Raw genomic sequence first — 24180 nt, forward strand, 5'->3', positions numbered from 1 at the left:
CTCATGTGCTGAGACCGGAGCTGCTCTGCTCGACCAGTCTGGTCGCTGGTGTTAAGGGTGGCCACTTACGTCGGCAAAGGCATCGCTGCCTGAACTGCAGCACCTCGCCAAGTGAGTTTGTTGACTTAAAGTTTGCCACTCCTCATCACAATCCTCAGGAGCTCGGCGTGGTGGTGAGTTATCCTCGGGCACTTCTCTTCCAGACACACGGGCACTGAGGCCTCCTGTCTCTCCTGAACTTTTCTCAGGGTGAATGCAAGCTGTGGGCTCCCTTTCTTCACTGTCTTTGCACAGGAACCCTCTGCTCCAGTCTCAGGTATCTCTTCTGAATGTCAGGGCTCCTTGACCGGGACCTAGTCACCACATAACTTCTTGCTAAGCTGACTGGAAGGGGATTTTCAGCTCCTTCACTTCTTTCTAATCTTTCCGATTGTATCTCATCTCCTCTACAACAGCTTTTAATGCCCTCCTTAAGCAGCAGGTACCAAAACCAGGCAGAGGTTTCCTACAGCAGTCTCCCCAAATAAAGGCACTAGAGAGCATCTTGCACCTGGTGACACTGTCTCCTTACCTGAGGACTACATTCGCCCTTCTGTGTGAAGGCTGCAGTTGTCCACTTTATCCATTACTCCCTCCAGCTGTAATTCTTGTGAACATTATCAATGGGACTTCTGTATTTTCATTCCAATCATCCTTTTAAAACATAACATGAAACACATTAGCATCAAGAACCTGTTCCCACGCAACCTTCCAGGGAACAGTTATCCTGTCACTGTTCCCCATGTGAGAATACATCCCAAGATCTGCCTGTAAACCAGGTTCAAATCCACTGAGCTGTCAGTCACCGACACCTTTGAATGACTTAAAATGCTAATCCAAATGCAAAGCGGTACCACGCTGAATGCGGTACAAAAGTCTGCTCCACTGACATGCTTTGTCTTTATCGACCAAACTGCGTTGGAATTAAAAGTCAATGTCAGGGCTCCTGGTGTTTGTTATTTGGAAGGTGGCAGCCTTCAGGCTGCTGGTAGAAAGGTCCAAGTCGCTTTCGGTGGGAGAAGAGCCACAGAGCAGGAGGGAAGCCTCAAAACAGGGAAGGGAGAGCGGGAGCGCCGGCGTTTGTGCCTGAAGCACCAAGCCCAGTTGCCTGGAGGCAGCGAGCCCAGCAGATGGTACACACCCTCACCAGCCGGTCTCCAGTCTCACTTCCCTCCCTTTGGTCCCGGGAAGGGCTTGGCTGGGTTATCCAATGTTCCCTTGCTAGCCTTGGGGCGTTCCCGGCAAGGGCAGGGCTGCTCTTTGCTGTCTCTGCCCAACCACTCTGCCCAAAGGCTGCAGGGTCAGACCCAACCTGCTGCCGAACCCAGGCTCTGGCGGGAAAGGAAGGGGCGTAGGTAGCAGCACCGCATGGGGCACGGCAGGAAACCCGCGCTCGTGTCCTGGTGTGAGCATCACGCAATGCTGAGGCTTTGGTCGGTGCAGGTGCAGTCCTGACCTTGTTGCACACCCAGCTCACCCCCAGTGTCCTGGCACGGATGTTTTCTTCCTGGTATATCCTACTGCCTGCTGAGAGTCTGCACGCAGCCAGGTAGATCTCCCATGCGGTCGATGGAGTTAAAGTTCTCTCTTTCAGGGATTCCCTGCTCTCTGCATCACTGATCTCTGTCTGCGCTCTCCAGAGGCAAGGCTGGGTCCTCCAGGACAAGGTAAGTGGGGAATGAGCAACCTCTTCCCTTGCGGAAGCTTGTGACTGGCTGCAGCAGACTATGTGTGGCTGGGGTGATCTGTCAGGAGAGCCCAAGCCCGGGGCAGGCTGCAGAGCCCCCTCACTTGCTGCATGGTGAGGAAATGTGGCTGGAGGCAAAGAAAACCTCATCCCCAGGCAGAGGTGCCTGGCGGAGCTGGGAGCCACGGGCCCTGCACGTGGTGAGCGTTTGCAGCATCCAGAAGCCAGCCACTGACACAGGAATGTGTGGCAGGTCTTGTCAGAGGGAGACCGTGGCTGCAGGGAGCGAGGTGGGATCAGATGAGGAGTGGGAAAGGCATGTGGGCTTGAGAGGAAGCAAAATGTATTCACCCTCCTGTCACCAACGCGTTGGCCACCCCATTATCATTCCTGAAAGCATTCTTCAAAGCTGAGAGAACCTGGGGTTGGTCTCTTCTCCCAAGTAACAAGTGACAGGACAAGAGGAAACAGCCTCAAGCTGCACCAGGGGAGGTTTAGATGGAGATTAGGAACAATATGTCTTCTCCAAAGGATTGTCAGACATTGGAACAGGCTGCCCAGGGCAGTGGTGGAGTCACCGTCCCTAGAGGTAAAGAGATGCAGACGAGGCCCTCAGTGACATGGGTTAGTGGTAGACTCAGGAGTGCTGGGGAACGGTTGGACTTGATGATCTTAAAGGTCCTTTCCAACCTAAATGTTTCCATGATTCTGTGTTTCCTACAGCATAATGGCAAGCATCTCCTCCTCCTCCCTTCTGCAGTTCATTCTTGTAACCAAAACCTTCGCCAGGCAAAAGTGCTCAGGAGGCAGATGGTGATTGCTTTTATGATGGTCATGTTGCTTTTAAGGGAGGCAGGAGAGATGGGAGAGCATGGGTTTGTTGGTGTGGTGACGGGACAAGGGGGAATGGCCTCAACCTGAAAGAGGGGAGATTTAGATTACATATTAGAAAGAAGCTCTTCCCTGTGAGGGTGCTGAGGCGCTGGCACAGGGTGCCCAGAGAAGCTGTGGCTGCCCCATCCCTGGCAGTGTTCAAGGCCAGGTTGGACACAGGGGCTTGGAGCAACCGGCTCTAGTGGAAGGTGTCCCTGCCCGTGGCAGGGGGTTGGAACTGGCTGAGCTTTAAGCTTCCTTTCCAACCCAAACCAGTCTAGGTTTCCATTAAAAAGGTGTGTTGGTTTCCAGTTGTCCTACTGAAAGTCCTTTTTGTTGGTCTGAACTGCAGTTACTGCTACAGGATTTCTTCCTTCCACACTGCAAGAGCAAGGATCAGGGGGAATATCAGCAGGGAAGACCTGGGACACTCCGCATTCATTCATTCCCTCATTCGTTTGTTGGTTTGTTCATTCCCCGCCAAGAGGCCGATTCCGCAGCATTCCTGCAGCGCAGCGACCCCACAGGCTTTGGTCTCCCGCTCCTGTTAGGATGCAGAAGCTGCAGGGTGGCACAGCCAGGCTCCCTCCGGCCGGCAGCTGGGGAGAGAATAGTGGGATGAGCAGAATTTCCGTGTTTCCACTGCGCTGGTGCAGCTCTGGAGGCATCTGCTGTGCCTGTGTTGGGTACAGGCTCCTCCCCAGGGTTCTTCTGGCTCCTGCTGCGAGAAGGAATGGTGCATTCTTGTGCTGTTGATTTATGATCCCAATTCCCTCTCACCGCGCTCGTTTTCCTTCTCAAAGCACATTCTGTAAAGCTTGAAAAAAACACCCGCCCATGCTGATTGAAAGCAGTTTCTAGAGCAGAGCTTCCTGCAGGAATCCTGCCATGGATTCCTGCAGGAATCCTGCCTTCAGTTTACACGCGAGGCATGTCATGTGGAAAAGATGGCTTTAGCCTGACGGTGTCCCTTAAGTCATAACAGGAGCCAACACATTTATAGCTCAGCCTGTGCATAGCATCTGGAGTCCCCTGAACTCTCGCTCTGGTGCAGAGGGCTGTGTCCCCCAGCATACCAGAATGCTGCAACCTGCATCCACTCCCACACCTGCTGGAATACTTCTTGTCTTTCTAGAACCACATCAAATTGTACACCGAGCCCCATGGAGAATGCTTATTTCGACATGCCATCCCAGACATACAGTAAATGCCTTGATGGCTCGGTCTTCCTGTTCTTCTCTTCTGCTGCATCAAGCTTTCCATGTCTCTCTTATTACACCGGACCTTGTGATTCGTGTTATCCCCCCTCTCTCAACCAGGCTAAATTTGTCCAGGGTGGCCTGAGGCAAAAGAGCTGATCCCTGAACAGCTGCTCCTCCCACACTGCGAGGAGTGTTTCTTTCTGTGTTTTGCATTTGCTACCTTCCCTTTTTAACAACGAGCTATGTGGGTTTTCCCAAATCCCCAAACCTTAACGGGATCATCCTCACAGAGTCCTAACCTGAACTCATCACCCATCTCTGACTCCCCCCTGGTTAGTGACCTGGAGACCAGCAGTGGTTTCCTGGTGCAGCTCTCAGCTTCCCCTCTCCAGTTCTTATTCACAGCTCAGTGGAATACAGGGGCACTCAGGTTCTTTTTCTCCTCTCTTCCTCTCCCTCCCCAACCTGATCCACAAAACAAAACCTGACACATTTTTTTCCCAGGAATGCACTGATGAGCCTGATTTTTTGACCAGCTGCTGGTTTTGTTTTGAAGGAGCAGTGCTGTTATGTTCAGGATGAGTGAGCTGGACCTCCACACCTGAGGCTTCACAGACCCGGCACAAAGAGCGGACAGTCTCTTCCAGAGAAATGATGGAAGTACACAGAGATCAGCCCATTACCACCTTAGCACTAAGAGCTAATACAGCTATCTGTTGCAGAAGTTGTAGCCATCAGTGAGTAAGCATTTTGGGTATGGTGGTGTGGCTGTGCTTGCTCCTGCGTTTGATGTTGGTATCGGTGTAATTGTACCTTTCAGATGCTAAACCCACAGACCTCAGGAATTTTGACAGGTGAGTGCTGGAGAGCTGAGCTAGTCCCTGACAGCTCTGTGATCAGATGCTCTGCGCCTGTCTGCAGCCTGCTGATTTCTGACATCCTGAGCTGGATGCTTGCAAACAGGGCAAAATCAGTCCTCTGGAGCTGGAAAGCCAGGGTGACTGACACTGTTCTAAGAAAAATAAGATTCTTTCTAGAATTGTCCTCCTTTGGAATGATAAAAAGCAAGAAGGTTAAAGCCCAAAGGTTAAAGTTTCAGGAAAAGCCATAAGCACTGGTTAATGGGTTCTTTACACAAGATACATCAGCCCCCACCACACCATTCTGCTATCACCTGGCCTTACTTACTAGTGCCAGACACTGCCTGGTTGGCAGGAACCACTCTGGTGAGGTCAAGGGCGCCTCTTCTTTAAGCAAGAACTAATTATGTGAAAAGATGATGCGATATCTGACTGTTTTCATTCAACTTTAACACTTCATTAATAGCAGTGCTAATGCAGGAAGCCATTCGGCTTTACTCCACTAAGGGAATCAGTGGGACATGCTTGAGAAAAGACTGTGTATGGTCTTAACTCAAAATTTCCCATTTCTGGAATATTGTTTCATTTAATGTTATTGATGCAAGGATATACCATCAAAAGCCCAGGTGCAGATCTTTATTGGTCTGTGCCAGGAAAACAAAGAAAGAATGCCAACACTGCTTTCTCACTTAAGCTTCTCTTAAAAACTAGAAGAGGAAAAACAGCTAATGAGGTCCAAAGCTGGTTGGGGAGGGGGTCGGACTGGGACTGCCACACCAGAATGTATACAGAGTGGTTCCAGGACAACCTTGCCAGCAGACAGCAGGAGAGACAGCCCAAGGTGGGGAGAGGATCTTCCATTCCGGTTACCCTGTAGAAAGTAAATATAATGTGCTTCCTCTCCTTCAGCATGCTCCAAGCTCCAGTGATGGGGGGAAGGAAAACTCACCTTGCTCATCTTCTGTCTTTAGGAGGCTGTGGGGTCCTTGTCTGATCCATCGGGAGGGTAAGCTGCTGTCTGGCCTGGGCCTTCTTCACGTGGTTTAGCTAGTTCCTCTGCAACCGTGGCAGAGCAAGTGCTGTCAGCTGCACTCAGGCCAGCAGCTGTCCCAGCAGGAAGGTCTCTCTTTATCTTGCTGGCAGATGTCTCCTGGTGCAGTGCCAGATCAGCCACTACCCTCTCTGTGTCCCTGTGGATGATCTGATGAGCAGCATAGATGTGTTTTCTTTGACACTGCCTCACTGTGCATAAAAAGAGGTAAGGTTTTTACTTGGCAATGTGCAGAAAAGTGTTCTCTGGGGGGAAGAAGGGAGGGATAGCTTTTAGCCTTCCTGCAGCTGTGGAAAAGCCTATCTCAGGAAAACGAAATCACGCCCTTCTAACTTTGGCTGAAAGTGTTCTACTGCCACCTAATAGCAGCAACCAACTTTGCATTTCACTTTGAAGACAAACCCCCCCAGTGGGAAACACAGCCAAAGCGTTTTCCTTTCCGGCTTAGGGCAGAACTGCCCAGGATATGTTATTAGGCTTTAAAATAAGTGCTGCTTCAGTGTCTGTTAGTTGCAGCAGACCTTTACAAAACTGGAGCTGACATCTGCTCTCCTGTGTTATGATTTCGCCTGCACTGAGAAACCCTTACTGAGTTCAGAGTAAGACATGGAGACATGATAGACACATTAAGTCACCTACCTTATCATCTCCCTTTTTCTACTGCAGGATTGTTCTTTATTGTGTTTCACAGTTTTCATCCAATCTCATTTGTATATATTTCCAGCCCACCTCTTGGGAAATAATTACCCACGCCAAAGCATTCATCCTACAATTCTCTTCACTGCTCTCCATTCTTTTTTGTTCCCTCTTTCTCTCTCTAGACTTGCTGCTGGTAAAAAATCATGCGGAAATACTGCATGCTGCTAAGTGGGGTGTGGGGAATGTTGCAGGAATGAGCTGTGGCTCTCATTATGTCACTTCCCAGCAAAAGTCTAAGACTTCCTTGCTGCTTTGGTCTGTTTGTGTCGTAAGGCCGAGGTGTACTTTAACTGTGAATCTGAACCACTGGTGCCTTGCATGCTGTCACACAGCTCTGCATACTGTCACTGAGTCAGTTGCTCAACCTTACTAATCCATCCTGTTTATGTTTATCCATCTCCCAGGTCCATTTTGTCAACAATGAATGCAGCTGGATCTCACCTGCATTTGAAAAGCTGACCTTCACCAGCCAACTCTCAATTCCCAGGAAAGCTTTCTCTACCCAAAGCATTTTGGCTTCAATCATGCATCAACTATACTAGGAATACTCTCCTGCCATTGCTGCAGTCCCTTCCTCCATGCACAGTGAATTCCATCTAAAAGAAAGCAGGCTCAAACTGGTGAGTGATTGTCCTTTTAAATGCAAGTTTTTTCACATCAGCACATTGACTTGTACTTCCAATGAGGGAGGTTTCAGAAGTGAGGTGCAGAGGGGTTTGAAGATGAGCCAGTATTGGATAATCCCTGGTTTTATGCATAGGAATATGACAAAAAGAGGATAAAAAAATAAGAAAAGACTAGGTAATGGCAAAATAGATATGTTTAAGGGGAAGCTAAAATGTAGGCAAAGACTGAACTTGCAAGCCTGCAAATCTTTGTTCTACAAGTGGATTTGCTCCTCTGGCAGGCCAGACAACTGTGCTCTCAGATCACCTCTGCTAGTTTCAAGGAAGGTGTATTCTCAAGCATGTCCCAGGTTGCTAAAACATGGTTTTGTAATGAATAACCTGTCTCACTGGGGAAAGCTTTAAAAGCTGCCACAGAAATGCAATACACTGATATGCTCATATCTAATGCCATTCTTTGATACTATTTCCTCTGGATTTACATGGAGTAGTTACTAATTCTGCTTCTGTCAAGGTATCAGAGGAGGTGTGCAGGAGGTTTATCGCAGGGTGTGCTCATCACAGCGTGCATTTCATAGACCAGCTATCTCTTAAGTGTATGGAGTACCCTCCACCCCATGCAACAATAGCAGAAGAGAGTATGAGCCAGGTCTCTTCCTGACATTTGATGTCTTCTGTCACAAGAATACTGTGGCAAATTTCATCTGATCACGTTTGAAGGAGCTCTTGTGCTTTGCCACCTATTGCTCTGGCTCTTCAGTCAGCATTCGCTTTAATTTTTGGCTGGGTCTAGCTCTGCTTTCCAGGCAAACCCATTGTAGTTATCACAGATTTTGAATTTTCTTTTTTTAATCCCCTCTGTTGCTTGGGAGTGCTTCTGAGGTGCTTTGTTCATTAGCTGCTGTTGCATTTAAGCCCAGTACATATCTTCTTCCTTCATGGTACCTCTGTATGTCCAGAATCCCAGGCCATCTCCAGGTCTTCTCTGGTTTTCCTTCTGAGACAGGCTAACCTGTGCGTGTTAGTGCCTGGGCTGCAGGCTTCATTGACTAAAATTACATCACCTGCTTTGGTAGGCTTGCAGAAGCAGGGCTAAGGAGGAGGGAGCTGATTTAAGCTTATGCAGAATTGCCATCTGCTGAATAGACACTGTTGTTGTGACAAATACACAAACAAGGAAGAAAAAAAAGAGTTTTCACAACTCAGATACCACAAAATGTGTTTGCAGGGTTTGTGTTTTCATTCACAAAGCAAGGAAAAAAAAAACAATGAAGTGCCTTTGTTCTCAAGTCAGAGGAGTACACTGCAGCAAGGGCCACTTCAGACCCTATTGTGACACAACTGCTTTACTTAGGTTATATCCACTTTCTGTGGGTGACTTTTCAGTCATGGTCTTCTGAGCGTGCTGGTCAGTGGACACATCCCAGTTAAGAACAGCCATTTATTCATTATACTTAATGTAATACACAGCTTTCCAGGGCTTTCCTCTCTGTGTTTTGCCAGATAATATTCTATTTTGGCTAAATGAAGCATCCTTTACAACTGCAAGATTATCTACTTAAAACATTGACACCGCTACAGCCAATCCTAAACCCTTACCTTTGCTTCTAGCTCTCAACCAGTGTGGGGAAGGGACAGACCATAGGAAAGCATATTATCTTCCTTCCACACGTGGCATATATTTAAGTAATCTGCCTGTTAAAGACTTCTACAGTTTTTAGAAATTGCCATATAATAGACAATTCACAGCCATGCTACTTAAAGACACTTCCCAGTTTGTTTTTGAAGATGCAATGAGCTGCTGCTCTTCATGTAGTTTATTATTGCAGATAAACCAAACTTACCATGGATTACCAAGCTGGAAGGGACCTCAAGAATGATCTGGTCCAACCTTTCTTGGGAAAAGCATGGCCTAGACCTTACATCAGGTCTGAAGTCAGACCATTATTTCGCAAGACTAAAGCTCATGAGAAATTGGTGAAAAAGGGTCAAAGGGCTTAACTTTCTACCTGCAGAGTGCAAAAGAGCAATCTCAGAGAAATGGGACAACTCTTGGCACTGCATCTTTCCTTTCGGTGAGCTAGAGTGAGGAGGGTGAACCAGTTCACAAAGAGAACATAGTTACTGGACTCCTTACCTTTTTCTCTGATAGACATTTTCTCAGCTTCTGGAATGAGGAAATCATAAACCATCTCTGCTACAATCTCTTCTGATTGTAGGTGAGTTCGACTACAGAACAGATGCAGAGTGGTGTTAGTATTTTGATTTTCTTTCCAGATCACCTCTGCAAATATGAGACTCCCTTGCAAATAGTCTCACTATTTCCAAGGGAGTGTATTGTCATGACAGTAATTGTAAGCTGGGTCTCTCTTTATCCTACAAATAGGTGACAGTAACTATTCCCCTTTGTGCTGCACTGTCAGTACTGCATTGGAAAGCAGTATTTCCAGGCAGAAGAACACCCTAGACTCCTTATGCTCAAAGGTATTTAGGAACCCAGTTCTCACTGATGACAAACTGAGTTAGACATGCAGATACCTCTGAGGGTTTGTGTCTTTTTGTCAGTTTAGTCTTTGGCCCATTGCTGAGTTTGCTGAATTCTTCCCTTTTGTGACTCTGCATTTGGCTGGTCCCCATGCTCTTTTCCATGCCAGTGTTTGGTGGGTTCCCAATTGGCCCAGGGGCTGCATGCATTATCTACGCTTCATTCTCCCCAAGGATTTCAACATTCTGGTTGTATTCATCTAGTTACAAAATACACAGCTGCTGTACCATAGGAGAGTCACTGTGTCATTGGGATTTTTATGGCTCAATTCCAGAAAAATAGCATAGAAACTGAACTGGAGGTTTGGCAGGTCCCAAAAAGTATTCACTGCTGATGCCCCAGCCAAACACTGTGGAGTTCTCAACAACTTACTCTACTCAAAATGCCTTGTCAGGCAGCCATCAGTATGACTGACCCCCACAGAAACTGGCAGTTTCTTAAAGAACAGCCACCCCAGAATGAAAGGCTCCTGTATAGCTGTATCTTTTAGCATCTCTTTCAAATGGATTTTCTGTAGTAGTGTAAATAAATGAAAAGACCAGTATGAATGGGAATTGCTTTAGGCAGTTCCCAGATTCACTTAAAGCTCAGTCACAGCATCACATTGGCATGGAGGAACCTAAAAAGGGTGATTCACAGATCCCACAAGTGATTTGCAAAGAGAATCTGGCACATGCTGTATAGAAATAAGGCTCTGATGGACTTTTATGTGTATGTACCAGATAGTAACAGTGTGGTTCCCATACAACAGCCACACTAACAAAGCCATCATGAACAGTATTGCTCTGCCTTTCCCATGTCTTAGATTATACATGTAACCACAGATGCAGATGGGCAGGAAGGTTCTAAACTGCTGTGAACAGCTGTTTAATAACGTACCGACTTTCCATTTCATAAGCAATGTCATTGATTTCTACAGCCATTCTCTGAATCTCTTCCCTGGCTTGCTCTTCAGCTGTGTCCTCCATGCTACTCAGGATAATGTCTTCCAAGTAGGAGTCAATAGTGCTCTGGTGCACTTTCACCACCTGGAACAGAACACCAACATGTTGTTTCTCTGCCTGTTGTTGTGCCAGGAGTGTGGTGGAAGCAGATAAAGAAGCAAGAACAACAGATTTCCATCAGATTCTTAACTTCAGGCAGGCCAGCCCGAGACTTGTTTTCAGAGGTGCTTTCTGGGAAGAACAACTTGTGTAAAAATGTATTTTCAAATAATTCTTTCTAAGAACTAATTGAACAGAAACAAGAGCAGGAAAGAACCAGTGGTGGAAGAAAAATTTATCCACAGATCCAGTTCTGCTGCAGCAGGTCAGTTTGGTGAATGCAGTAGCAGTTGCTTCCTCAGTTCTCTGGTCTCCTCATGGTCCCCGGAGCAACAACGGCCAAATAATAATCATCAGTATTGACTTCAGTAAATTAATCAGCTTTCATTCAAGCAAATCCTGAAGAAAAAGGTTCCATCAAGCCAGTCAAAGTAACATAAATATAACCAAGATAAAATTATTGGTTTCTTTATAATGGTTGTAGAGCAGAGAACCTAGGTGTTTTCACTCTGCTAGTCTGAAGGGTATATAGGCTTATAGCACTTTGACCATCCTTGCTTCCCACTCAGAGTAGCAGAAAAGAGAAGCAGCTAAAATTAAAAGAAAAATAAACATGATGCCAGACTCTCTTGGTATTAACCTCCTCCCACAAAGTCTGAAAATTACTGGTTTAGTCAATTAGGCTCCCACTCATTCCTTTCAACTGGGAGAAATATGTTTCATGCAGTCAGGAGCTAGGGAATAGGAATAGGACTATAGAATGGTTATGGAATATGGTAATTCAGGATTTTTGTTTCTGGAGGTTATGTTATCCATTATCATTACTTCAGAATAATTTTTGTACCTCTTATTACTTGCAGTCCATTTTTGGAGGGCAAAATCTTTCCAAAACCTTGCTTAATGGCATCCTTCCTGGGAGAGCACCTAATAGTTCTGCTGGACAGACCAAGTACTGACAAAATGTTATTCCTAAAGATGATCTAGGTATATCTGTTCTCCATGGGTTTATGTTGTGGAAATTTAGAAACCTACCTGCGTCCATTATATGCTTAACAGGACTGTCTGTAGGGTTATTTAGATCATCCTTACTTTAATGGGCACTCTCTTCATGAAGCTTTCCCCCTCAATTTTAAAACTAGCCACCACAGAAGTCAGAGCTGAAGCACCTCCATCTCACCTGGACCCTTCCACAGGGAGGGAGTTCCTACAAACTGCCCACAGTCCCACCAGTCTCCCTCTCTTGCCTGTCTGAAAACCTCATCTTCATCCTGACGCTGCTTCAGTTCCACCTGACGCCGTCCGCTCTCCTCCGCCTCCCGCATGCGCCTCTGCCTCTCAGCCAGCATGACAAAAGCATGGATCCTGCGTTCTTCTTGCAGCCTCACCAGCTCTTTGGACAGGAAATCAAATATGTTTGCCAATACCCTTCCTTCTTCCCTGGCCAACTGGGTTTCCACTGATGACAGCTTTAAAAAAAAACCAAAAGCAAAGAATTGTGTTACAAATGCCTGGAATGTTGTCCAAAGTCCCAGGACTACCACAGGCATGTGAAACAGCTCTGCAACATTCAGACCAGCCATGGGACAACGCTAGGAGTTTTGCATTCTTCTTGTTTTACATGCACTGGCTTGGATTCTGCATAGTATAATAAGCCTGTATATAGGCTCTGATGGCATAGAGGCTAAAAGATGGCAAAATTAGTCAGGGTGGGAATAACCCTAACACTGTCACACTGGGACAAGCAGCCCCTATGCTTGGGTGGGTGGGAGGAGATAAAGCACTACATGTGCCATATTTGCAGGTATTATGAACTGCTTTTGTGGCTGTGAGTATAATCACAGTAAGTGCTGAGGCTACCTGCTTGTTACTGGGGAATGCTCCACTGCTCGGACCAAGAAAGGGAAGGTATAAAAGTGACAATGAAATTACTTCAGCTGCGTGCCCTCCGTATGTCTGTGCCAAGCTTAGCTAGACCAGAACAAAAAAATAGGGTTGAAAGTTGCAAATGAAGCTTCTTTCCAGCATTTGGAAAGTAAACCCTCAATCTTTATGAGGAGGAAGCTTGAGATTTAGGTAACTGTGAGTACAGGCACATTTCTATCCTCTCCTAAGGATACAAAATGTTTGGTACAATTCAAAGCCACCTTGGTGAAATGGTACATCTTTGGCTGGACATTCATATGCAACCAAAGTGATTCAACTTGCTGAGATAATACAACAACCATGAGCCCCTGCAGTTTTAGGTATCGAGTTATTACCCAAAACTGTACAAGTTACTAACTGCTAGCAAATTCAAATCAACAGTTATTATAATGCATTCGCAGAAGCACAAACAAGGCCTCAGAATTCCAGGTAAAGGAAAATCAGAAAGTCTGTGACAGAACTGAGACTAGATTCCAGGTATTCAGTGTTACTGTGCCATTCATTCTTTGTTCCAAGCATATCATGTTTTATGGGTTGAGTATGTGTGATTGCAATTCAGAAACAGACAAAATCTATGGTAAGTTCCTTATCTCCAGTATGGACTATGAAGCCACAGTCCTTGGCAGGAGGGAATGGGTGGAACTGGCTAGGATGCTGTGTTTCTGTTGGAATAAACAGCCAATAATAGAGTAGAGAAAAAAAAAAACCCAAACCAAAAAACCAAAACCTAAACCAAAACCCTCGAAATGGAGCTGAAATATCCAAGACAATTAGTAATAAATCACCTTTCTTACACTGCTGTGTCATTTGCTCATGCAGTGTTTCAAAGAAAGTGGGATTGTCAGCGTTGCATGCATCTGGAAGTGAGAGTGCCCAGCCCATGGGTGTTTCAGATGGAGAACAGCAATGCAGCAACTGCACCACCTCACAGAGAGGGATAACATGGAACTAACATGCTGCTTTGTCTTTATTGCTCTAGGTGCTGTGTCTAAAACTGTTGTGAAATGGACGAAAACAATGTAGGAATACTCTTGCCTTAGACTTTAGTTATATGCAAGGTTGGAAATTTTCACCACTCATCCTTGACCATTTTATCTGGAGTTTCTGTCCTCTTTCTGCAGGAAGCATTTCTTGAAAAATGCCTCTTTTTATACTGGAAAGGACAAAAACCTGAAAAAACCCCACCTGTGACCACCAAAACCAATAGAACTTCAAATCATCATTGACTTTCTAAAATAGCCACAAACATAGAAAGCTCCTGCACATGCATTCCAGAGAGCTTTAAAGTTCAAAATGTTTGGAGACGTGTGAGATAGTCCCAAAGTCTTCAGAGACATAGCAAAAAAACCCCATAAAGCAAGAGTACTGGAGGTAGATACCAGCAGGGGGGGATAGTGGCTCTCCCAAAAGGAAATTATGAGATCAGAGGTCAGCATCCTTATAATTTATTTTCTCTCTCCTTCTCTATGAATGTCATTATGGTGTGTGAGCTGCTCTCTCCTTCCCTCACCTGGGCTTCCAGAAGAAATGGAGCATTCCAAGCTCCTAATGCCTCAAGCTTTTATTTTTCTCTGAATTCCTCAGTAAAAAAAGTTCTGTATTGCTGTATTCCTGCATTCCACACCTGGGCTCCCTCTCTATGAGGGAGCATGTGGGAATTATAAACGCAGTCACCCAGTTCAATTGTTACTGAGATCTGAGGGGAATTTGGTCGCTGCCCACCCAGCAGGAAGCGGTGGTCTGGCTTCATCTCCACCAGGCCAGTGGATGCTGTTACCATAATTGGTATTTTATTTGCAGAATTGCCTCCCAGCTGGTCACTGAAAAAACAGGAGAGTGGTAAAAACTACAGAAAACCTGCAGGAATGTGGGAGATATTGTATGTCTGAGGTGCAGTGAGGTCTGGGCAAAATGTCCTTATGACCCATTTTCAGACCAGCACTGGCCATTTGATTCATTTTGCTCTGGAAGGTTGTGGTACTGCAAGGAAATAGGATGGGAATTTGCATCCCCAGCTCTCACTTGATCCTTGACAGAGGATGGAGCCCCAAAATTTCTCTGCTCTCCATAACATTGGCAAGTACAACAATGTGACACCATTGCTAAGGTCCTAGAAGTCTTGAGCCCAGCCAGATTCACAAGGTAAGTCTGCTTTGGCTTTTTCTGTGATGTTTTATGCTCGAGGAGGAGCCTGGGAGGGTGTCAAGCTAGAAAAGGAACAGGGAAATGACAGAGCACTAATACACATTCAGTAAAACATCTGACAGATGAGAGTGACAAGTGTCTATTGTGATGCCAGGTCACAGCACCAGTCAAATGGATTGAAATGGGGGGAAAACGAGGTTTGTTTGACAATGCAGTTTGTTCAGAGTCCTGTATATATAAGTGCGTGCTCTGTCTGCAAACAAAGCAAAGGGCAGCTGGGCAGCAGCTGTGGTCAGGGTGCCTCAGTCTGTTCCTGAGATTCCCCAGAGCCCCCACAGCAGTGAGAGAGCAATTTTAGCCCCTCAGGCATTCGATGCTTGGCCTGTGCTAGGAGAATATTTTTGTTACTTATGGGTGCTTTCTGTGCTGTGGATAATAGGAAACGTAAAGAAATTAAATGTGAGAATGTTGGTGGTACTGCAAGCAGAGAGTCCCTGGTCAGGACACTGTTGTGAATCAGTCTTCCCATCAATAAAGGCAAACCTTGTGCATACGTAAGTCATGCTGTTGCTGTAGAGCCAATGTCATTTGCTCCTCTGCCTTCAAAAGCAGATGCCCATCCTCCTGGAGTGCATGAGTGGTGCGCAGCTCTCGGATCAGTCCCAGCTGCTTCTCCTTCCCTTCAAACATCTTTAAAATCAAGTAAAACAACCAAGCATATTAAATGGAGAATATAGATCTACATGTTTTGCCCTTTTTCTCCCAGATGCGAGGTCAGCTGTTTCCAAGACCTAGCTCTCTGTAATGAACTTGTGGCTGCATTTAGGCAAACACTACAGCTGTCAGGTAAACCTTGCCTAAACACTCCTGCATGGAATATGAAAGTTGAGACCTTCTGCTGTGGAGTATAGATGACCCCTTGCTACTTTATGGTTTTTATTTCTTTTTAATTCTGTTTGGCTTCATCCAGAACTCAAACCACTGGAATGCACAACAGCAACACCAATGTCAAGTGAAAAGAGCAACAGCCTTCTGGATATCCTGTTACATCAGCCTCAATGTCAAAGCTTCCCAGCATGAACATTGCCCCTTTCCTCAGTCCAGCATTAGATGTCTCCTGTTTCAATATCTACTATTCTCTGACCTTTGTTTTCAGGGAGTCCAGCAACAGCTCAAAGCAATAAATTGACGGGGAGGTTGTTGAAACTGCTGCTGTTTTGGGGCTATGTGGCCCGGCCCTTCCCTGACACTGTCATTCCCACTCTCTTCCAACAGGACTTCCAACAGCAACAAAGGATCACTCAACCCTGCTCGCATCATTTTCCGAGTCACATATTTCTGATCCAGTAGTAGCTGGAAGGAGATTCCTAAAATGATGGGACGTTTCATGATGTGAAAATCAACAGTCCTGCAATGGCATCAAACATATTTCTTATACATCACCACAGAACTGGAGAAGACTTGGGAAGTCCTTATTCCACCTCAAGCCACTTTCACAGTATTGCATTGTTAGCTAAAGCTCAGGGTCAGGGTCCCACATGCGAACACTTCACAAACATTAAATAATTAGTGCAAGAGAGAATATCAGTTATATTCTCAGCAGGCATGAAAACAAACCTTCTGGACTGGTCTGATCAAAAGTTATAGAGTTGCTTAACAGAAAGCCCACGAAGCATGGCTACTCAATTAACTTTTATCTAGATCCCCTTCTGCTCCACTGAAAGCAGAATGACAGGTCCTGCATTTGCTGGAAATCATGGTGGTATGCTTCAATTGCTCCTCATCTAAGGTTCAGCTCACCATCACAGGAAAGTGGAAAGATGGTATGAAAGGCAAACTGCCCTGCTGGGATGTGGGGGGCTTCTTGTGCCTGGGATCTTGGCATAATCAAGGCAAAACGTACTCATGGTCCAGATCTAGTCTAGAATTTGCCATTTGAATAATTCTGTTATGAAGCATCTAATTAAAGAGCTGAGTGTACAGAATGGCAGGAACTGGGAGACACTCACAGACATGAGTAGGAACGTAGAAGTTCCTGTAAGAAATGTGGGCTGGAGAGCAAAGACTTCAGCCTTGAGGGACTCCAGAAAACATACAGGAGGATATGCTGCAGAAGCCTCATTACCCTTGATTAGTGCTGTGGAAGAAAGACTGCAAACATGCTTTCCAGCATTCCCTCCATCACTCTGAAGGGACACATAAACAAAGAGACACAGAATACCATGTTCTGAATAGCCCTGCCTCGGAGCAACTTCTGCAGACAGATCACTGCCAGTTCTCTTTCCTCTTCCTCCTGCCAAAACACAACAAATATCCACACAGTAACTAATCATTTCTTTGGAGATTGAGATTTCTATAGATTATCCATCTGACTATCAAAAAGTCTAACTTATATCCAGCTTTTTCTCAGTTGTTTCTGAACACCAATCTTCTAATTTCTACGAAAAGGAAGGTGAGTCAGAATAATACGTACTTCCATGTTTTACAAGAGGTGGGGAATAAAGGCTGTATAATTAGATTCAATTTGGGATTTTAGAGGGTCTTCAGAGATTAGTAACTAATGATCAGGAGATGCTGATGGAGAAAATTACCATATGCTTTACAAGTACTATTTGTAACTTGACCGAAACTGAGTTTGCAAAATGAGCATCAGTAATTTAATTTAACAGGTCAAGACACTAAGGGTATAGAACTATTGTTGAAGGAGGTGCAAGAGATCTGTTAACCATAAATAAAGGGATAAAATTAAAAGGGAAGATATGCAATTTTTTTTTATATTTATTCCAGTGGTGACATTTATCAGAGTAACTTAGTAAACGTAAGACCCAGAAAGTGATAGTTTGGAAGTAAAATTAATTACATTATATTGTGATTTGTCTCTTTGAGAGCTTTACTCACCTAGCATTGTGTGACTTATCATAGAATCACAGAATCACAGAATAGTTAGGGTTGGAAAGGACATTAATATCATCTAGTTCCAACTCCACTGCCATGGGCAGGGACACCTCACACTAGACCATGTTGCCTGAGGCTCTGCCCAACCTGGCCTTGAACACTGCCAGGGATGGAGCATTCACCACTTCTCTGGGCACCCTGTGCCAGTGTCTCACCACCCGCACAGTAAAGAACTTCTTCCTTATATCTAAACTGAGCTTCCCCTGATACCAACTTGGAAAAATGATGGAAGCATAGTGGAAAAGGGAACATGACCATAGAAGGAAAAAAGAAAGAAAAAGAGAGAAAGAGAAAGAGAGAGAGAGAGAGAAAGAAAGAAAGAAAGAAGGAAAAAAAGAAAGAAGGAAGGAGAAAGAAAGAAAAAAAGAAAGAGAAAGAGAAAGAAAGAAAGGAAGAAATAAAAAGAAGAAGGAAGAAAGGAAGAAAGAAAGGAAGGAAGGAAGAAGGAAAGAAAGAAAAAGAAAAGAAACGAAAGAAAGAAAGAAAGAAAGGGAAAAAAAGAAAGCTTATTTTAAATAGACGAAGAGTAGCTGGCAACATTTTTTGTTGCTGAGGGGTCTTCTAGTCTGGAGTTGACAGGAGCAGAAAGCAAAAGCCCATTGGGTGGCTAAAAAAGATAAAAAGAAATCTAAAAATTGCAAGGAAGTTTTTTTAATAAAGAGCATATGAGGTCTGCATTGAAATTTGGTATTTTAGAAGTGTCAGAAAAACAGGGAAGAGCGTGGGATGAGAGAAGTGCTGTGGGCTTGAATCTTAGTATCTGTTTTTTCTTAGGTGGTGAAGATTAAGTTTTCCTGCCTTTCCCCCCACCACCCAGGAGGAACAAAACAGAACTATGGACTGCCATACGATTTGGTATGTTCTTTTTCACTGGAAAGAAGGGATAAATTTCCAGTCTTAGAGAGCTAAATAGTACCACATCACCTGGCTACAGTGTGAAATCCCTGCAGGACAGAGTTTTGGAAACAGAGATGGCAATATACTGGACAGGTAAGCCAAACTGCTTGGTTTGATTTAAACTAAGATTTGGTTCTAATTTTTGTGAGATGCATGTTTCTGTACTTCCGTTGTTCAGTGCTGCAAATGATGCCTTTAGCAAGGGCAATCATCAGCTTCTCCATCTGCCCATCTGCTTGCTAGAGACCAGCAGGAGAGAAGGAGGGGAGATGGAAAGCCTATCATGCCCTGCAGGGAAAAAATAAAAAAATTGCTAAAAAAAGGGGAATTAAGGATATAGAAGGATCTAGGAGCAGGCTGAAAACCAGAGAGGGCTGGGAGAAAGTGATAAAGCAGGGAAGGAATCCAGAGGCACTCTGTGAGCTTGTTGTGGCTAGTAAGTGCATAAGAAATGACTGGGGGAGAGGAGTCGAAGAGGCCTGCAGTAGTGCCTCCATTATCTCCACTTTCTTTTATATCCTTTGTGGTCCATGTCACCCGCCTCTCACTCTGGCACACTTTCCTTTTGAGATCCTCAACTCCAGTGGGAAGAGCCTGCTGCACTTAGCAGTTGGTACTTGTATGCGTGTATGGCAGGAAGAAAAGCATTAACAACAGAGGAGAGCCTTGCTTTCAGAGCTCCTTGCAGCCAGCTGGTAGGAGAAACCCTAGTTGGATTCTGCAAGGCAGGAGATGTTAGTGCTGCTCTTCAGTGGCTGAAGTGGCCTGATTTTACAGATGAAGCTTCACTGGAGAGCTCTACTCTTTCATGTGCTCACACATAAAGATACTTGAAAATAAACCAAATTTGACAGAATTCATTTAGGTAGAATTCTGTTGTACTGGAACAAAACCCCTTATCATATGTACTTTAAAACCCCCTAGTCTGTAAACACACTCAAGAATGACTACAACTGGAGGATAAATCTTTCTGATTTCTTTTCATGCTACCTGGAAGTACTCAAAAATCTGCTAAACTGCTAAATCTGAATAGTGTAAATCTACCACTGCAATACAATATCTAACACCTAGGAGGTAGTCAAGCTGTGGAAAGCTCTTCCCAAAGAGGTATTCCTGTTTGAGTCATCTTAAAATAGACTGTATAAAACACAGGACACCATACTGCACAAAGGAAGACAGCATGGATGATCTAGTAAGACATTCTCTTTCTCACTTTCATGGTTGTCTGACTCTCTTAAATTCACAAGTTTAATTGGTAACTGTGTCTGATTCTTACTACATCATGAAAATGGTGTTAATAACCAGAAAAAGCAATCCACTGGGGCAGCCACCTCTTAAGTACGTTACTTTAAGAAAGGAAAAGAAGTTGCAGCTGCCTTAAAAAGCTGGTTTTTTCCTACAGCATATCACATCCCCCATGACACATCATTACTGCTATTTCAATCTCTGTAAAAGAATCCCTTTCTGTGAACTGCAGCAGGCCCATCAAAGACTGCATCCTGCAAATTAACGAAGTGCATGCTCAGTGCTAAGCACCCAAAGTCTCACTGACTTCAGTGGGACTAAACTTAATTGCTCCAGTGGAGTATGATAGTGTTGTTAGATCAGAAGGTTGGAATACACTGAGTAGTAATAGTAATAATAATAATCATCATCATCACTATCAACAACATCATCATCTGCCTTTTTGTTCCCCAAGAACAAGGAAATAATGTCTATTAATTTATGTCTTTATAAAATAGAGTCTATTAAGGATTTGACCACAGATATTGTAAAAGGTTTTCAATTCTTTAGCTGCTATTATTTTTATAGAAGAAAGAGAAACTACGAGAGTTTTGAGAAATAGCGATGGCTATTTCTAACATTAATATACACAAAAAAGATGAAGCTCCCTTCTTTCCCTGTCTTGGCATTCCTTTAACAACTATGTAGGAAACAATCAGGTATCAATAAGATAAAAAAGTGCTAAAACCAGCCCACTTACAACTGATGGCTTTTCCAGGATTGGAGTGGGTGGTCGAGGAACAGGCTTTTCTACTTTTTGAAGTAAAAGGAGGGGCTTCTTCTGCTCCTTGACTTCCTTCTTCTCCAGTAGTGCCTGGAATAGACATATGATTTAATCAGAACTGGGCTAGATAGCACACCACAATAAGGCCAGCCCTCTAGATGCTGACTGTTGCAAATCACACTCACTACAGGGAGCTACAAGTATTTTGCACTTTGCAGGCTTGTGGCTTCTATTTCTTACTGCACATCAACTGAAAAACTGAATATGGTCAGTAGATGAGGCTATGGGTTGGTCAGAAGATACTGATGGGAACTTCAAAATCATATGTAAGAAGGAAGCGAGAATTATTTTACTATATTTACAAGTAAGTCATCAGCAGTTGCACTGGGTGAATCACCTAAAATTAATCCAAATTTGGTATGAACTTACTCTCTGATATAATACATTCTTAAGTAAATTCTTAAGTAATTTTTAAGTAAAAGCATGTTTCAGATTTTTTTTTTCATTTTAAAATAGGAATCTTATTGAACCAATCAAACACTGACCCATATGCAAGCAGAAGCAGTTGTTTGTGTTACTTTCCTTATGCAATGACAAAAAAAGTTAATTATTTTCCTATAAGATAGAGATGCTTTCAGAACATGAAAAATGGGTAGGAATATCACAATTTAATTACAGTTTACATGTCTCTACAAGATGGTTATCGCTCTTTGCCTTTAACTATAGGTATAACGCTTATTACTGTAAGCTAGAAATGCTCATCTGCAACAGCCTAGCAGCCCAGTGGCACCCACAGCAGTTGTACAAGTGGACTAAGGGTGAACAGGAAACTAACTTGCCAGAGAACTTCCTTCTCCCAAGAAACTCCACAAGCTTATTGAGAGTGGGTTTCCTCTCGCTTGCAGCTATTTGGTGGCAGATGCCAAACCTTGTCAGCCAAAGCAGGCTAGGAGTGGAAATGCCACCACAGGCTCAACTCTTTCAAGACATTTCCAAACTGTTTAGAGAGCCAAAGTCCCTCCAACTTCCCATCAGAGGGTGCTCAGAACAAGAGATTCAGATAATCATTTCTAATTGCACAGCAACGCTTGCCTGCTGTAGGACATCACACAGCTGCTCATAAAGGAAAGGGAATCGAGTATGTACATTTAAAGCTACTTCAAAATTATAATCCTACTCTATATGGGTTGGATCTATAGTCTTTCTTTACTACTGAAAGAACAGAGAAATTCCAGCAAAGAAAAATGCTCCCTTTTACTTTTATCACTCTCTTTCAAATGTTCAAACACAGTATTTTACTAGGGAGGAAAACCAAAGAAAACCTTAAGAAAAAAATCCCATGCTGAATTTCTCTCTCCAGTAACAGGAAATTGATGGCACTTGCACAGAATTTAATAGTGAAATCAATGAAGTTTTGAAACTCCAGTGGTCATTGTACAGAACTCCTCTTGCATATTGGATCTGACCTTTCAAGCCAGAATCATTAATTGCTCCAGAAAGGGAGAGAGATTTCTAGGTGGAGGGCATAAAATGCTTTATTATTAAAAACTTCTGAAATGGACCATGTTAATAATGCAAGAATCAAGGCCTATAAACTGCTTATAAGCCATGTGAAATGGTTATAGCTCAAAAATGTTGAGATCTTCTGAACTGTTTCTTGTATTTGATGACCTTGGATCTCTCTGGCATGAAGATTATAACAGTGCTTGCTATGATTCATAAGGTGTTCTGCATGATGGGGGTGGAAATTGAAAGAAAAAAGCTGCTGTAATTGTGGTTCTTCTGAAAATAATGGCTCCTATGTTTGTTAGTACAATGTTGCATTCATAAGTATTTTCCTAACAAAACCTTAGCCTCCCAAAATATTTCTTGCTAACCAGAACAACAAAATACAACCAGAATAACAACTTTTAAAGTCAGAAAAATCTATGAGCACTTCTGACAAGAGGGAGTCCTTGTTAATGTAGATTTGAGAAATACTGCAGTTCCTAGAAGTAGTTTTATGTTTTCACGTCAGCACAGTCTACTGCCTACTTTGCTATCTTTACTAAGTCGAAAATGCTTACCATTTGCTTTCTCTAATCTGAGGCTTTAAGTTATTTTAAGACTTTAATGTAGGAAAAGAAAAAGAAAATAAGGGGTTTTGCATGAACTGGTTCTGCCTAACTTAGCAAGTTTCCATTTTTCAAAATGGGGAGGCCAGGGCCCAAGAAGCTCTGTAAAATACTTTCTTTAAAAGGAAAAAGGTGCCAAATTTCTGAACAACATATTTAAAATGTTACTGCCTACATATCACACGCTAATTTTTCTGAGATAGACTACACTGGTTTTTGCAGGTAGTAGGTTCAGAGTCATGGTATAGCCTGGTTGGATTGGACAGCGAAGGACCACCCAATTCACCTCCTTTTCCTGGTAAGTGCAGTGAAGAACAAATGGCACCCATGCTTTTGGCCATACACCTTAGCTTCTTTGCTAGCTTCTGATAGAAGCAGAACTCTTGACAAGATAATGGCTTGAGAAACTCCTCTCTGTTCAAAGAAATCATTCTTTAGATTCCTTCCGTATCTTCTCTGTGATCCTCTCCTTTTCACAAGACACTGGGGATATTTTAATTTCATGTACAGCACAAAGTATACAGTCATGTTTCTCTTTCTTCCTTTTTCCCCATGAGTGAAGACAGTGAGATCATCAAGGACGGACTGACTACCTACTTTGCAATGCAGCATGGCTGCTGCATCTCAGATGATCAACACTGACACAATAGCTCTTAGAGCTTTGTCTGAGCAGGAGCCAGCTAACGCTGTGTGGAGATCTGGTCTTGATGAAATAACTGCTTGAACAGGTTTTCCTATGCTTTGAAGTTGACAGAGATTTTCTCCAGAGACATTCTTGCCCCTCCTCCTACTTCTCCACCTCCTTCTAGCAACCAGATAAAGGAAAACAGATGTGATGAGAGCTGCACTTAATGTTGAGGTGAGAGGTTCTTTGTTCTGACATCATCTTGATCCAGCACTTTGAAACTACCTGACCCTTTACCCCTCTTGAGACACCAGAGCATAGAGGGTCAGCCTGAAATCACGCATTGTTCTGCAGTGGGATTTCTTCTAGCACCTCCTCTGTTCGTTGGTGTATTCAGTTACCTAGTTGCATTTCTTTCCTATAGTCATTAGTTACATCAGTATGCTATCTCCTCAATACCTTGGATTTTCAAAGAAGGGTCTCTATATAATGGCTCACATTCCTTAAAGCACTATCATCTGTGCTGGCTAGCAACTAGCTTTCCTTGTCCTTTTACAGATCTGGCTTAAGATACAGATAATTGTTTTTACAGTGACCCCTGGGTCACTCCTGTTTCTGCCATGTTCTCTTGTTTCAGAGAATTATTCAGAGAATTCTGAATTCTGAGTGTACATAATACTGCAAAAGTTTTCAGGATGGTCCTTAAGAAGTCTGCTTCTAAACTCACTTATTTTTGGCTTAGTTTCAAGTCTGAAAGAAGCTGTTCTTATTCTCAAGAGGACACAGGTCCTTTTTGTACTTCTTGCATAACTGCTTATCCCTTCTTACAAGCTTTAAGCTTAGGAAAACCCTCAGTATGGCAAACCAAGAGGAACACAATGAGGAGGA

General features: G+C 43.8%; 1 protein-coding gene and 1 long non-coding RNA gene across 6 annotated transcripts in view; one reads left to right on the forward strand and one right to left on the reverse strand.

Annotated features, from left to right (window-relative positions):
* Positions 1 to 577: 577 nt before the first annotated feature.
* The window catches only part of CFAP91 (cilia and flagella associated protein 91), a 37360-nt gene continuing 13757 nt past the window's right edge, over positions 578 to 24180 (reverse strand). For 2 of the 5 annotated variants that reach the window (XM_030471674.1, XM_030471675.1), the window contains 8 exons: positions 20530 to 20643; positions 16915 to 16986; positions 15237 to 15383; positions 11870 to 12091; positions 10462 to 10610; positions 9175 to 9266; positions 5611 to 5903; positions 5284 to 5532 (listed from right to left, as the gene is read on the reverse strand). In XM_030471674.1, the coding sequence (XP_030327534.1) occupies positions 5629 to 5903; positions 9175 to 9266; positions 10462 to 10610; positions 11870 to 12091; positions 15237 to 15383; positions 16915 to 16986; positions 20530 to 20643 (1071 nt within the window). In that variant the 3' untranslated portion in view covers positions 5284 to 5532; positions 5611 to 5628. Of the gene's footprint in view, positions 694 to 5275; positions 5533 to 5610; positions 5904 to 9174; positions 9267 to 10413; positions 11216 to 11869; positions 12092 to 15236; positions 15384 to 16914; positions 16987 to 20529; positions 20644 to 24180 lie in introns of those variants that run through there. The other 3 variants (XM_030471673.1, XM_030471672.1, XM_030471676.1) reach the window with 3 other exon arrangements.
* On the forward strand, positions 15377 to 23334 carry LOC115601534. Its single transcript, XR_003989377.1, has 4 exons — positions 15377 to 17145; positions 18423 to 18638; positions 22890 to 22965; positions 23225 to 23334. It is a non-coding gene; the product is annotated as an uncharacterized LOC115601534 (long non-coding RNA).

Source organism: Strigops habroptila, chromosome 2, assembly GCF_004027225.2.
Source record: "Strigops habroptila isolate Jane chromosome 2, bStrHab1.2.pri, whole genome shotgun sequence".
NCBI classification, from domain to species: domain Eukaryota; kingdom Metazoa; phylum Chordata; class Aves; order Psittaciformes; family Psittacidae; genus Strigops; species Strigops habroptila.